The sequence below is a fragment of the Ostrinia furnacalis genome, unplaced genomic scaffold, assembly GCF_004193835.3.
Source record: "Ostrinia furnacalis isolate ACB-3 unplaced genomic scaffold, ASM419383v2 OfSCF3000, whole genome shotgun sequence".
NCBI classification, from domain to species: domain Eukaryota; kingdom Metazoa; phylum Arthropoda; class Insecta; order Lepidoptera; family Crambidae; genus Ostrinia; species Ostrinia furnacalis.
The window spans coordinates 25,134-40,280 of NW_021133239.1; the positions used below are offsets into that span (position 1 = coordinate 25,134).

At 35.9% G+C, this 15,147-nt stretch overlaps 2 protein-coding genes across 5 annotated transcripts; both read right to left on the reverse strand.

Moving 5' to 3' along the window:
* Positions 1-331: 331 nt before the first annotated feature.
* spoon (A-kinase anchor protein spoonbill) lies at positions 332-10,021 on the reverse strand. Of its 4 annotated transcripts, none has more exons than XM_028310309.1 (8): positions 9,856-10,021; positions 7,678-8,540; positions 7,262-7,502; positions 7,046-7,185; positions 6,723-6,894; positions 6,167-6,385; positions 4,029-4,162; positions 332-2,324 (listed from the first exon to the last, which is right to left on the reverse strand). In XM_028310309.1, the coding sequence occupies exons 2-8, from the start codon at positions 8,512-8,514 to the stop codon at positions 2,253-2,255; spliced, it is 1,815 nt and encodes a 604-aa protein (XP_028166110.1). In that variant the 5' UTR covers positions 8,515-8,540; positions 9,856-10,021; the 3' UTR covers positions 332-2,252. The 4 variants fall into 4 exon arrangements, with proteins under 4 accessions (XP_028166110.1, XP_028166111.1, XP_028166108.1 ...); XM_028310310.1 differs by lacking the exon at positions 9,856-10,021 and adding an exon at positions 9,217-9,644; XM_028310307.1 differs by having other exon boundaries at positions 383-2,324; positions 6,723-6,900.
* Positions 10,022-12,810: 2,789 nt separating this feature from the next.
* Positions 12,811-13,710, reverse strand: eIF1A (eukaryotic translation initiation factor 1A). Its single transcript, XM_028310316.1, has one exon. The coding sequence runs from the start codon at positions 13,600-13,602 to the stop codon at positions 13,156-13,158; it is 447 nt and encodes a 148-aa protein (XP_028166117.1). The 5' UTR covers positions 13,603-13,710; the 3' UTR covers positions 12,811-13,155.
* Positions 13,711-15,147: the final 1,437 nt, after the last annotated feature.

Sequence of the window (15,147 nt, forward strand, 5' to 3'; positions counted from 1 at the left end):
GTAACCAGTCGCTTTAGTGGTTAGACACTCTAATCTGTGACCAGTCGTATAGTAATAGTCGAAACGTCACATGTAAGTAAAATACCTTCTCATAAAAATGACGTTTTGAGACCCATAATAAATTGGTCTCGCTCGACTATTGAGAATAGTGCATTTGCAGTCTCCTACATTTGTAGGACTAATGCGTTACAAAAAATCGAGAAAAGGTACATTCTTTATCCAACACTCAGCTTCAATACATTAGCCCACATTAAATCGATAATCCTATAATAAGAAACTTGCACAAAGGAGCAAAGGTCTTTGGAGAACGTACGTAAATAAAAGTCTTTTGTTAAAACGATAATTTATTGATTTAACCGCAAATATATTAGTTTATTTACAATAGGGACGTCAACAAAATGCAAACGGAGAGCCAGCTATCTAAGTAATCATTACACTAACCAATTATTTTTTGTTATGTACCAACTATGTATTCAACATGATTTTTAACATAACTTCTCTGGCTTGGTACTTTATAATCATAATAATCTAAGTCACGACTCGATGATGTAAAATTAACTACAGTCTAATAGTCACAAAGTTCCCATGAGTTTGCCAAGATTACTACACAATACGCATACAAAAAAAATTACCACTAAGACGAAACACTTATTTTTTCAACATATTAAAAATACTGAATTTACTAAAAGAACACTGAATATTGCTTTATAACTACTTAAACGCTCTATTATGTACACTATTATACTATCAAAATCAGGATAGTCAACTTGCTCATTATAGTTTCAGTTCAAACTAAATAATTTGTTAGTTACCACAAAGCTTCAATGCAGAAGTTGCACAAAGTTATTAAATGTGCCATCTGAAAGAAAATAGATTTAAATATTTGATCGATAGGAAATCAATATTCAATAAGATGGCCAGTTGTCTTGCAGATGTTTTGGCATTTGTGGAATGAAACTGGAAGTATGTTAATGTGTTGTAATAAAAAAAGGGGTTTAAAAGAAGTTTTGAAGAAAAGTTTTCAGTGCACTGCAATGAAATTAGCCACCCTATCAAAGTAATTAAAGGAAGATAAGGATTTCATATATCATACCAGTACAATAACATCTTTACTTGAACCAGCCACATCGTGATGTCCTATTGTACTTTTATACACAGATAATATACAACACTAATATACATTCTCAGTCATTCATAATTAATTACAAAGAAGATCACTGAAACACCGCTTCGTGTGGGTACAACATAAGTAAAATACTTTTTTGTCACAACATTGGTGAATCCAAGGTACAGTTCTTACTATTATAAGTACCATTCAAGAAGATGGTCAATTAGTACAAAAATTTGCATCATGTGACAAATACTATTTTAGATACATTTCATTTCATGTAATGAAATTAGTTTTTAATCACTGGAAATTAAAATTTATCAGAAGGCACGTCTTAAAAAGGCATTAATTGCCTTTATATTTCTACATAATAAGTACAAATTAAAAAAAAACTAATTCGGCAAAAATATGAATGCAACTTTTGGCACATTAGAAAAAAATAGCTATGTAATTACAAATTTGTAACAAAATTAACTAATTTTGTTTTGAGGATCAGAAATAACGTTTCTGGCGCGTTAATACGAAAATGCATAAGGCAGTGTCAACAAAAAATGTATAATGAGCGCATCCTGCATTTGTATCCAAAACCTACAAAATTTATCATCATTATCATAAAAGATAATTTAGGAAATGGACAAAAAGTCCCAAAAACGTAAAAATAACCTTATAATATAATTACAACAACAATTTGCGGTATACTTTATGAATTTATCTAATCAATCATATCATAAGCGTATTGTATCTAACAGTTCCTATTGTGGGAGCTCCGACAAAGAGTATCAATAGTAAGTTACAAGCGAATAGGGCTTTAGATCTAGGTTCGCGGTACTGATACGTACAAACAGTACATATTCCTATTCCCGTTTTAATTTACTACTTATACATAACGAGTCAATAGCAAAGTAGCAGCCTAAAGTTCTCGCTAACGAACCAAAAAAGAGAAACTGAAATCGTAACATTTATTAATTTAAGAGCTTACAAGTGACAACTCGCACAACTAGTCGTAGGTGAGAGACTACACGATCTTTCACTACAGCAATCGGTAAACGGTGACATTTAAATTATGTACAATCAATAGTGTCAATAGAAATGCAACCCCATAAAACTAGTCAGCTTCATAAAATAAAAGTAGTCTCGGAGCGGTTCACGAGTCCGGCGGCACGTCCCACTCCGCCAACCCGCGCTCCACCAGCTCTCGGTTCAGGAATATTACTTGCTGCGAACGAAAATAGCCGTTTAAATTGTCAATAGCCGAAAACATGCTAAAGTTTCAGCGGTTGCCATGGCGATGGCCATTTGGCTAACTATTTCTAACAAGCGCTATTTTCTGACAAGCGTAGCCAACAACTTTAGGATTCAGCAGTGGACGTCACTTGAAAGAAAAGATGACCCAGTTATAGTCTGGTCCGTGAGCACGTAGAATTTTGTCCAATGACCCCAAGCTACCCATCCTTATCGCTCGCGCGTAATTATGTTGCTGTTGCGCTTGCACACTCACTGCGGGCGCCCGTCGCACAGTCGCGGCAGCAATATAATTACGCGCCAGCGATAAGGATGGGTAGCTTGGGGTCATTGGACAAAATTCTACGTGCTCAGAGACCAGACTATAGCCGAAAACATGCTTAAGTTTCGGCGATTGCTATGGCGATGGCCATTTTGCTAACTATTTCTAACGAGCGCTATTTTCCGACAAGCGTAGCCAACAACTTTAGGATTCAGCAGTGGACGTCACTTGAAAGAAAAGATGACCCAGTTATAGTCTGGTCCGTGAGCACGTAGAATTTTGTCCAATGACCCCAAGCTACCCAACCTTATCGCTCGCGCGTAATTATGTTGCTGTTGCGCTTGCACACTCACTGCGGGCGCCCGCACAGTCGCGGCAGCAATATAATTACGCGCCAGCGATAAGGATGGGTAGCTTGGGGTCATTGGACAAAATTCTACGTGCTCAGAGACCAGACTATAGCCGAAAACATGCTAAAGTTTCAGCGATTGCCATGGCGATGGCCATTTGGCTAACTATTTCTAACAAGCGCTATTTTCCGACAAGCGTAGCCAACAACTTTAGGGTTCAGCAGTGGACGTCACTTGAAAGGAAAGATGAGCCAGTTAGAGTAGGCGCACACCGTTGATTTTTCGTCGGGCAGTTCGATCAGTATGGGCATGTATGGGAGTGCGCACACTACGCCGATTCGATTTGGCCGATTCTTCATACAATTTGAAATCGGGCACAACTATCGGCCAACTAAAAATCAACGGTGTGCGCCTACTCTTAGACTGGTGATTAGGGTGGTCCTTATTCCTACGAAAAAAATTTTTTTTCTTATATTTTGCGGGGCACCACGTAACTTGAATATATACCATATGAAAGTCTTTCATTATTATTTTTTTAATTTTTAAAGGACATTTAGGGGTCGCTACCAAGGTTTGAATTTTAAGTAAAAACAAAATCTGTTTTTGTTAGATTCATTTATTTTTAAAGCCAAAGCCAAATAAAAATATTACAAAATTATTGTTGTTGTTATGAACTAAGATATTATGTACAATGTACATATTTGAATCAATTATTTTTAAGATATAAGAGTTTACTTGTTAGTATCTCGACGCGTCGGTACCATGGTCGGTACAGAAGGTTGAGGGGAGAAGGGGACAAGAAGCGATTGTCTATTCTATTTATGCGATGTTCATTTGCACGTAAAATGTGATATAAACACTTAAATAAAACATTTATGAAACCATGATTTAAGATTTTCAAAGCTTTTGTAAATATTTTGACAGCTGGTCGACCTCTAAATCTTAACTAAAAAAAAAAACAAAAAAAAGCTAATTTCATATTTAGAGGTATATAATCGAATGAGAAAGTGCCCCAGGGATAATTCAAAAGTCGAAAAATAAGGACCACCCTACTGGTGATACTGACCTGCGGGTTAAGTGTGAGGTAGAGGTGGACGAGCGGCAGGCCCGCCTCGTCGTAGCCGGCCACCTGCGCGTGCAGCAGCTGCCCGGCGGTGAGCCCGGCCATGATGCGGAGCGCCTCGCCGCTCCACTCCGCTTCTGTGGGGGAAAACGGAAAAAGGGAAAATGAACTTTCATTTTAGACCAGGGTTCGGAAGGATAATATCAATGATAATTATCATGACAATTATCTTGATAATAACAGATGGATAATTATCGGTTGATAATATAAAAAAATTAGCTTGTGAAAATATAAATATACAGGGTGTTAGGTAAATGGGTATATGAGCCGACACTAGCCCATGTTAACATGGTCATATAAATGGTATGGTGAAGTCAGAAAATTAATATCTTCATTTTAAATATTTTATTTTTCATACAAATCGGATTTTATATAATTTATTTTGTATGAAAATAAAATAAAAAAAATGATAATATCAAATTTCTGACTTCACCATACCATTTATATGCCTGTACAATATAATATAATATAAATATCCTTGGACATTTTACACTGCGCTTCTAGTCCCAAACTAAGCAAAGCTTGTACTATGGGTACTAGATAACGGATATAAACATACTTAAATACTTTTTTTTTGTAAATACAAACATATTATACATATATAGAAAACACCCAGTCCAATACAAACAAATATGTTCATGCACACAAATGTTTGTACTGTGCGGGAATCGAACCCGCAACCCCCGGAATAGTAGTCCGTTTCGAACCACTACACCAAACGGCCGACTAAATGAACTGTATTCGAAGTTTTCGAACGTGTATTTCCGCACTTGTTTCTAGTGGTGGGTGTTAATCAACATAGATAGTTATAAAACCTATGTATTTAGCTCCACAATGATCACTAGTTATCTAGGGTCAAAATATTTATCTATTTTCTAAGCTTTATGCGACTAGCGATGGATAACTTGACAACAAAAAGCAACCAAAAACATAAAGCAACATTTGGAATCAGAATTTCTTATGAAACAATATGACAAATGTTTCTTATACTGTTGATAATTATCGGATAATTCATCATGAAGCGTAATTATCGGATAATAATCGAACCCTGTTTTAGAATAGTGACCCGCCCCGGCTTTGCACGGGTGCTAAGTATACATATTTTATAAACCTTCCTTTTGAATCACTCTATCTAAAAAAACCGCATCAAAATCCATTGCGTAGTTTTAAAGATCTAAGCATACATAGGGACAGACAAAGCGACTGTTTTATACTATGTAGATTGTGATATACTTCGTTATTTTATGGGATAACGAATATGAAAGATAACATGTCACTGTAAAATTGTGTATTCCATCAGATTATAATCTGACATAGTTAGTTTACAATCTAACCTACCCCACTGTTTACGATCTCTGCTTCGTTAGTCTGTGGGATAACAAACATGATGATAGCCCAAACTTACTAATAATTCGTTATACATGTTATATGGGTCGCACATTTTTTAGTGCTGAACAAAGCAGGTATTTGACTGCAATCACATTCGGCCGTGTTGGTGGAGTTATGGGAATTTTTAACTTCAACCTTTAGGTTGAAGCTAAAAACTAGCCAAGATCTTTAGATCTTGGCTAGTTTTTGAACTTCACGAGTTCGAAACGCTTTTCATGATTATCAAAATCAGGATCCATGATTCCATGTAAAGGATCTCATAAAAAAGGAGGTCTCTAGTCGACTCGACCTTGATAAATAGATGTTAAACATAATTTGACATTCCTTCCTATATGAAAGATTTAATTATGCACTTTAATCATATGATCCTAATTAAACTACACTGCAATAGTATAATTGAAAAGAAAAAAAAAACATTACAAAATTACAAGTAGGTACTCACCATGCACTTAAATCATAATGGATTGCAAGTGGATTAATGATAATTTAAAAGCAATTGTTGATGATTGGATATAATTAAAATAATCATTCAATTAATTGAAGGGAAAACATTTACAATGTAAAGTGATAATAATTAAATTGCAATTGTTTCGTCATTAATTGTATTACGTCCAAAAAGCAGATGTGAAAAAAACTAAATGGGAAGAAAGCGGGAAGATGGAGCAAGCGAAAAATAATGTGAATCAATTAACCATTATTTGCTGGTTTCACGAAGGCCAGAAGGGCTTCTGTTGCCTGGAAGGGCAGGGTCATGAAATCTGAACGGATCTGTTTGAGCTGGTCGTTGTCCACGGTGAGGTAGCCCCCGAAGTCGACCAGCTTCACCACAGACGTGTCATTCTCCTCCGACGTGGAGATCACCTGCGCGCGGTACCAGTTGTTCTCTGTCGGCGCCGCGCATATGGAGCCCTCTGTAAAACGAAACATTATTATTAGCATTTGATTGTAAAAAAGACTGAATCTTCTCATTTGTCTAAGGAAAATAACAAAGAAACTTAAAATTCAATAATAAAAACAAATGTTTCATAATATGCAAATTTTCACCAAAAGTTATAAAATAATCATATTAGCATAAATTGTAAATTAGCTTTAACCTATTTCTGTAAGGTCATATTATTTTAATATGTATTTTGCGAATGCCAAACCAGTACACATCGGCCGCAAGATACTTTGGTACCTTGGAAAAAATGCTCTCATTAAGTTGAAAGATCGAGTAATGACGGCGTAAAACCGGTTTACGAAAGTTACCTTTAACAGGGCGCGGTAAAGCCGGCACATCCGGATTTTGGTAGGTGGCGGCCATGAGGCGGTGCAGTGCGTGCAGAGAGGGGAAGGTGGGGTGCAGGGGCTGCTGCAGGAAGAAGTGCCCCGCGCTCACGAGGCACGTCATTATGGTGTCGTTGTTCACCGATTCCACAAGCTGCAACTGACAAGTTCAGCATAAATGTCCACACGCTTAACCATGTAAACCCATACTGTTTGAGTTACATCAAAAAAATACAAAATAATGTGCACCATAATAAATGTAACGTGTGGTTTTGGATACGACAAAGATAAAATCGAAAACTCACTTGAAGGAACTCTGGTACGAGAGGAGCCAGCTTTTGATATAGCTCAGCACTGATTTCCTGAAGTGAGAAGTTAGGAAATCTCTTTTCAGGGAATTTCTCCTTGATCATTTCTAATGCTGCTTCAATTTCACTCTGAGTTCCTGAAATCAGAACATAAGTATTATAAATGGTTCAAATAAAAATGTGACAAATTAAGAAAGAAGGAGATTATTTTACCTTCAACTGCACAAATCTTTTGCTTGACAGAATCAGGATGTCTCCTAACATACACACTTGCACCAGTTTTAGCCTTAATTTGGGTGACAAAGGACCCATGTTTTCCTATTAGCAGACCAACCAGGGTCTGTGGTATAATAAATTGATGAATTCTAAGCCCTGCATCTGAGGGAACCATGTTTAAATTTGCTGGAGGTGGGCTAGCCGCCTCTGAGCATCCTTTTCCACTGTCACTTGAACCCTAAAACACAAATACCAGAAAATGAATGAATTAGCACTATGGTTATGCTATGATATTATAAAAACATATAAATATAATAATGTCATTCATGTAGCCTTGACTGGAACTGAGAAGGTTGGGTTAAATGTTAAAGCAACAAAGCTGATAAGCCAGGTAGATTTATATGCATAATTACCTCACTGTGGTTATCTGAAAAGTGACACATTGATGGACTAGCTAGCATTGGGTCCACTGGACTGTGATTGGCAGAATCTCTTTCTGAGATACGTCTTGTTTGTGCTGCTGAGAATCTATTTTCACTGTCATTACTATCACTAGGTTCATCAACAACATTATTATTATTATTCATATTTAATTCTTCTGTATCTGCTACTGTACTGTCGTCAGTAGTGTTGACTTCAGATGCAGCAGTATCTAGTTTTGTACTATTCTGTTGTGAATATTCTGCTTCCAGTTCATCTGTAATACTATCCTTAGAAATCACAACTTTTGCATCAATTTCATTGGTTTTTATAGAACAAGCATCAACATCATTCTTATTGTAAGTATTTTCTGTTTCAAGTGATGAAAATAAGTTGGAAGGGGTTTCTTTGATGACAAATGAAGACTCCATTTTACAACTGTTAGCAACTAAGCTTTGGGTACCAGTCCCAAAAGACATCCTCTTTTCCTTTTCAAGGGATTTTTTCCTTATGATTTTTTCTATCTCTATATCTACTTCTTCATCAGTAAGTTGTAAGGGCGATGATCGTTGAGAACCACTACCATTAGGGACAATGTCAATTGGAGCGGATTTAATGATTGAGCGGTCTGTTTTGCCACACGGGGAAATTCTCATAGCCTGAGCCTCTGCATTCAAAACTTCAGCTAATTCTTCTTTTAAGCTTTTTAGTCTTTCTCTTCCACCAGGGTCAGACTTGGCATACTCCCTCTTTTTTCGGAACCAGAAAATTCCCAATAAAACTGCTATTGATGGGACAGACCACATAAGTAGTTGACGACAAGGTGCCATTGTAAAAAGCCACTTTTACCAATAATCTACAACAAAATAAACTACATGTTATCACCTATGAAAAACACAACCTAATCTTATTATAATAAAAAGTAGACTAATTGGTGCTTTATCAGTCATGTTTGTAAATAGCTACCTAAACCAGCCTTATTTTGATAACTATAAAATTGTTACTGAACATTTAAAATTTTCAGGTAAATTACACAAGGATAATAAAAGCTTGTAAAAAGAAACTTTATGTAACTTACTTCCTAAGCATTTATCAATATAAATAAAAATTTAAGCTATTTCTTTTTCAAATAAAGCAAAGGAAAACCTAAGATATTGAACACTATAAATACTTATTAATGACTTGTAGGTATAATAAACTGCCGGTAATTATTAAATAATATTTAGTTTTTGATGTATTTTTTTTATGAATTAAAACATAACTAAGAAACAAAATAAATAAATAAAACAAAAAACCATACAGCCCTAATTTAAAAAGAAATCAACACAGTTATAATTACTGTAGTAAATATTAAATTAAATTGTTTAACTTACTAACCAGAAACGCACAAATTAATTAAAATAAAAGTATTTATAATTATTTTTTAAATGTACTAGGTATTTACTCACAAAGCACATGTCTAAATAATTCTGTCACAGTACTGTAAACTCTGCAAATTTTGATAATTTTAGATAAGTAATTGACCTACTTACTGTGGGCCATTCCATTATATCAGATTGTTTTTTATCACAGTTTATCATTAGTTACTAACGCAAGTAGGTTAATGTCCTTGCAAAAATGCAGACTAAACTAAATACACTTTTATGAAAGTCCTAACGAGATGTACTTGTATGTCTAACTTTCAGGTTAGATCAGTATGTTGTAGTAATTGTGCAGTAAAAATCCAGATCACCGCTTAGCGAAAACCGCTTGAGGCAAGCATGGTCCACAAAGTACAATCACCGCGTTTGATCACAATCACTTCCCCAGACACTTATACGAAACAAATATAATTTTAGCAATGCTTGAAATATAAAAATAAAATAGACACGTGTTCTTAGTTTTTTCGACACACAAAACGTACTACTTCGTTGAGGGTCACGAGCAATGTGCGGAAACCTTCACATCCAACACGTAAGCAAATGTGATGTGATTACAAAATGAAAGGTTACGCAATTTTAAATAAGTCACAGAGGCTCTCAAAATGTGATAGAATAATGTTGTTTAAATTATGGTATGTATTTGTTTAGGTGCTACAGTTGTAGCATCATGACCTACGAGGCTACCGACTAAACCCCATGATGAACTAAATGATGTGTATCATTGCCGGCTTATCCCAAGAACGTACTTACTTAGATTTCCAATAAATGTTGATCGCACTTTTAGGAGAGCAATTGAAAACAATCCAAAAAACTGAATAACTGATATTACTACCAAATTTCGCCAAAATGAATCCAACAATCCACGTGCTCACAATGTTTTCGAAGCACAACAAAATTCAACATGGCGCTGGCAAGTTGGCAACATTTAAAAAAAAAGTGTTTTACAACCATAGACAAGTTTGAACAATGAAGCTAAAAAAACGTCAAAATTCAAAGATGGACTCGAGCGGGTATTGGTTAATTTTTAGAAAGTAGTTATCAAATATTGTAGAACACACTCGATTTTCGCAGAGATAATACTTTACGAATTTGCATACAAAGTAAAGCTATGCTACGCTGGAGCGTACGCGCCCGCTCCATCGTTTTACTTTGTCTGCGTTTCCTATAAATGACAGGCAGCGCACAGATTGACAGGGGGGCGCCACCATCACCACCATTGAACTTTAAAGTTTCCAACTGGCAAAAATCGGAACCTGCGATCCAGTATTGACGGTGGCGCCCCCTATCAATGTCACAGGTGGGCAGTGTTGCCAACCCCAGCATAGAGCCAAACTGTAGCTTTTCTCAAAAAAAACTGTAATATCAAATTAAAAAACAGTAAATCTACAGCTGAATATTTTTATCATTGAATGATGTTAAAAACAATGATATTATAGAACTATAGATATGTTACGTTCATAGAAATTACGATTTGAATCCGTGCCGAGCTATTCCAAATTGCACACATTGACAAATGTAACTGATAAGTGAAACAAAAGATACGAAATAGCACGCAAATGAAAGAGATAGCTATAGTTTTAACGATTCTGCACTAACTAATCTATGTCCGCAGCGCACGCATCCTTATCGCTCTAACGTCAAAACAAGATCGCTTTCTCTTTCTTAACTTGAACATGGCGCATGGCGTCTTGATTGTTTGCATAAATAATTGAAAATATAAATACTGAATAATTTGTGGTATGGTAATAATTTGCATAATCACATGTGGTAAGAGATCCCTTGTATTTTGTTTACTTTAGAGTCATAATTGGTACACTTTCGAAACATACACGATGGCATTTTTTATTTATTTTGGTAAGAACACAGGAACTTACGGTGTGGTACGCACGCGATTGCGCACGACGCAGGCCACACGAAGACTAAACACAAGACGTCCCAATTGGGACGTATTTGAGTATTCACAGCGCGAGCGCTTATAACATATCTGCTTTTGTTTTTATATAATATCATTGGTTAAAAAATATAATAAATTTTAGAAAGGCAATTAAAAACAAGAAAATTCATGTGATTCTCGATTCCCTAGTAAGAAAAATAGAATAGAATGTCGGTAAAACGGACATCGACCGAAACAATCTGCGACTGTCCACTACTAACGCCATCTATTAAATCGACTGATGACTACTACCTCAGGTTCGATGATAGTTAGCTGCTTTTACACTGCGCGGTGTAAAAGCAGCAAACTATCATCAATCAAGTCAAAAAAACAGTGGGGTGGGGTCCCCACCGTGGGGATGAAAAATGAATGAATTTTTATCCCCACTCCTCTGTTTTTTTTACTTGAATCGGCTAATTTCCGCATAGTGTAAATCGGCCAGTTGGTTTTACTGAAGTTGACTTAATGCACGGACTACCACGTAGCAAATAAAGGTGGCGCTAGAATCATAAGCACAAAACTGTAGATTTCGAGGCCTAAACTAAAAACTGACAGAATTTCCAAGAAACTGTAGATCTACAGTTAAAACTGTAGGGTTGGCTACACTGCGGGTGGGACAGTTCGTTGTATGTATTACTTTTCTCTATGGTTGTAGTTCATCTTGGGCAGCAGAGCCCCGATTACGGTCATTTTTATTTTTAACATCTCCAATCCAGACGCGCTTCATCGATTCTGCGATACGTTTGGTCAAAACACAAAAAAAAAAACAGCGTACGTCAGCTGTTTTGACCAATCGTATCGCAGAATCGATGAAGCGCGTCTGGATTGGAGACGTTAAAAATTACCGTAATCGGGGCTCTGCATTGGGCTTAGGTTTGGGTTCGACTTCTCGATAGATTTTTCTTTGCAACCGATTGTATTGGTTAAATTAATGAAAAATAAGGGTTCTTGTCTACGGACTACGGAACCCTAAAAAAGAGAATTTATACAAAAAAAAATTGTTCCCCAATGTAAATTTAATATTCTAAAAATTGGTTCTAAATTATAACTTTCACTGGCTACGTAATTTAATTCAGGTTACCTATGAGAAAGAAACTATGATACCCTTTTATGTTACATAGTACCTACTTGTAATTTTTTAAAAGCCCTAGATAAAGTTATTCTTATTAAAATAAAGACAACTTGATGCAGCTACAGACATCAAGAAAAGAATATCTCAAATGGATACATTTTTCTGTAATGTGTATTGTATGTAATTTTGTTATTGAGCACTAATATTGTAAACATCTTGATGCTGATATAGGTAGGTACTGAGACATAAGTACCAAAATAAAATTCTGAGTTCAAAATAGCTATAGTTCATGCCAATACAAATTGGCAATCTTGCAAAGAAAAATAAGCCTGAGTAACACTGACCCTGAATGGCCTAGGTCTCCTAGTAAGTATGGTAATGTTGAGAAAGTTCTTGTAATCTTAATCCAGCACTGCACTCATGGCATTGCATAATAGTGTGCAAAACCATTTTTGTCAAACCCACCTGTAATTATCATAATATTGAAGTGACCACTGCTTCACCACAGCAGCGAATAATAGGTTTTGGTAGATGTCTTTTGTGTTTAATTTTTTTGTATCCAGTGTAAGACGCACTGCAAAAAAAAACCTAGTGGTATGATGGAACCTAAAACACTTATTACACTTCATCTGTGCACAATGGCAGAGCTTATAGGAATTAGTTGCTTAAAATAAAAGGATCAAACAAATAATAATGTACATTTGACAGTATGTATTTTTAATTTATATACATTCCTTATTTTTTTAAGGTTCTAAAATGGTTATGAGAAGAACAATTTTATTCAAGGAATGTTGCACAATTGGACTATTAAATTAGTAATTTTATGATATTAATATTCATCTTCCAATGATACATAGAAACTTGTGTTATGAACACTTACAATTTGGAGCAATACTGAGGGTGAATATGGATTCGGGTGTATTACAATCAAGTTTAGTATAGATTTTGAGAACTAAACTTTACAAAGATCACAAAGTCATGTTTATTTATAACAGCAAAATAAATTTACACAGACTTACGGTAAAAATTATAAATATAGCTAAGTTTAGATATTATCGACTGCATCTGCTTCATCTTCTGAACTGACTTCATCTCCGAATTCAATGTCCTCGTCCAGACCATCCACAGAATATACCACTGTCTCATTGATGCGCACTGTCTCTGGGAACTCTCCATAGGTCTTCAGATTCCTTGCTTCATCTGGAGTATACTTTAGGATGACATCTGCCTTCGCGTCTTGGTAGTCTCGCAAACCGATTAAGATAATATCTCCTTGATTTATCCATACCTTTTTTCTTAGCTTTCCTCGAATATGACACAGACGTTTTATGCCATCAAAGCACATGGCCTCCAAGCGGCCATTACCGAGCATCTTTGTGACTTGGGCGTACTCTTGTCCGTCTTCTTTGAAGACCAACTCACGTTTCTCTGTTTCATTTTCGTTCTTTCCTCTCCTCCTGTTTTTACCTCCTTTTCCTTTATTTTTCGGCATAATTTATATAATCTTGAGTACAAACATATACAATTATCTACGAAAACCTCATGAAGTTTTTGGTGGAGTCGCGTTTGACGTTTGACAAGTCGACGACTAAAGATTGTCTATGATTTTCTGATGACACGACAAAGTTTTTTTTATAATATAACTGGCATTGGAATTAATAATTTGACCTTTATCGCTTGTCGCAGCGATCTACCTGCACTCGACGATTTAATATCGCAATTTCTTTTGTGTTCTCAATTAATGTATGATTTGCCTTTGTGAATCAGCTGTGGGTCTAGTCAAAATACCATCGCAAACCAATAGGAAGTTTTCACTAATGTCAGTCGCCGCGTCACCAGTAATTCGATTCGATCGGAAAATGGCAGCCAAAATGCACATTGAACCACCAACGACGCGGCGATATAAAAGTTCATTCAAAATCGAATAAAAGTTAGAAAATGTCTATGACTTTGCGATTGTTTTTACTTTTTTTAGCTTTTTTTTTTTTAATTTGTTTCTTCCTTCTTTCTGCTCTCTGTTTACGTCTATGCTTCGCCGTCAAAGTAACTGTCAAAACGACATCGCGATTAGAGATGGGTAGTGGGTAAAAACCCATTTCACCCGATTGGGTTTAAACCGGGTGTTTTGGGTTAAAACCCGGTTTTTACCCATTATCACCCATTCTGGCGGGTGAAAACAAAAATAGCGTTTTTTTTAAGTGAGAAGTGGTATTTGTTGCTAAGGGGGCGTTCTAGTGTTACGTAATGCAATCTGGGGGGAGAGGAGGTCTTGAAAAACGTTACAATGCGTTACAGTGGCGGAAGGGCGGTCGATTTCAAGTTTTTAAGCAGAAGTACTTTGTAGTTGGTGTTGTTATTTGTAACTTTATACCGTAATGTCATCAAAGAGAGTGTTTGGCATCTTTGGCATCCCCCCCTCCATGTCCTTGCCATGATCACAAATTATTGTGTTCCTACTAAATTTCTTTTAAATCGGTTCAACGATTCTTGAAATAACACCATTTTATAAAATAATTGGTCACATCATCATAACGTGATCAATTTTACGATTTGGCCACGATATTAATGCATATTAGTGTTAAATTTCACTTATTACTTATTAATCAATAAACTTAAATGAGAAAAATTCAATAAAAATAAAGAAAAGATACCAATTGAAATAATTATAAAATTATTTGTTTTCACCCGGTGTAAACACCCACGGGTGGAATGAAACGGGTTTTTATTGGGTTATAACCCTCATGTGGGTTTTTACCCGGGTGGAAACCCATCTCTAATCGCGATACGGATTTGTCAAAACAGCCTTAGGGTGGGTTGCACCATCTTAGTTTAACTTTGACAAACGTCTAAAATCTGTCAAACTCCATACAAAAAACTCCGGTTAACGTCATAGTTACGGTCAAAGTTAGGTGGTGAAACTCACCCTATTGGTTTTCGATCGAATCGAAGCTTATCACCGGGGTTTTAGTAATCGCAATGAAAATGGCGGGTGTTGCGATTCGATTCGATTTTGATTGAGTCTTAAATGCATGTTGGC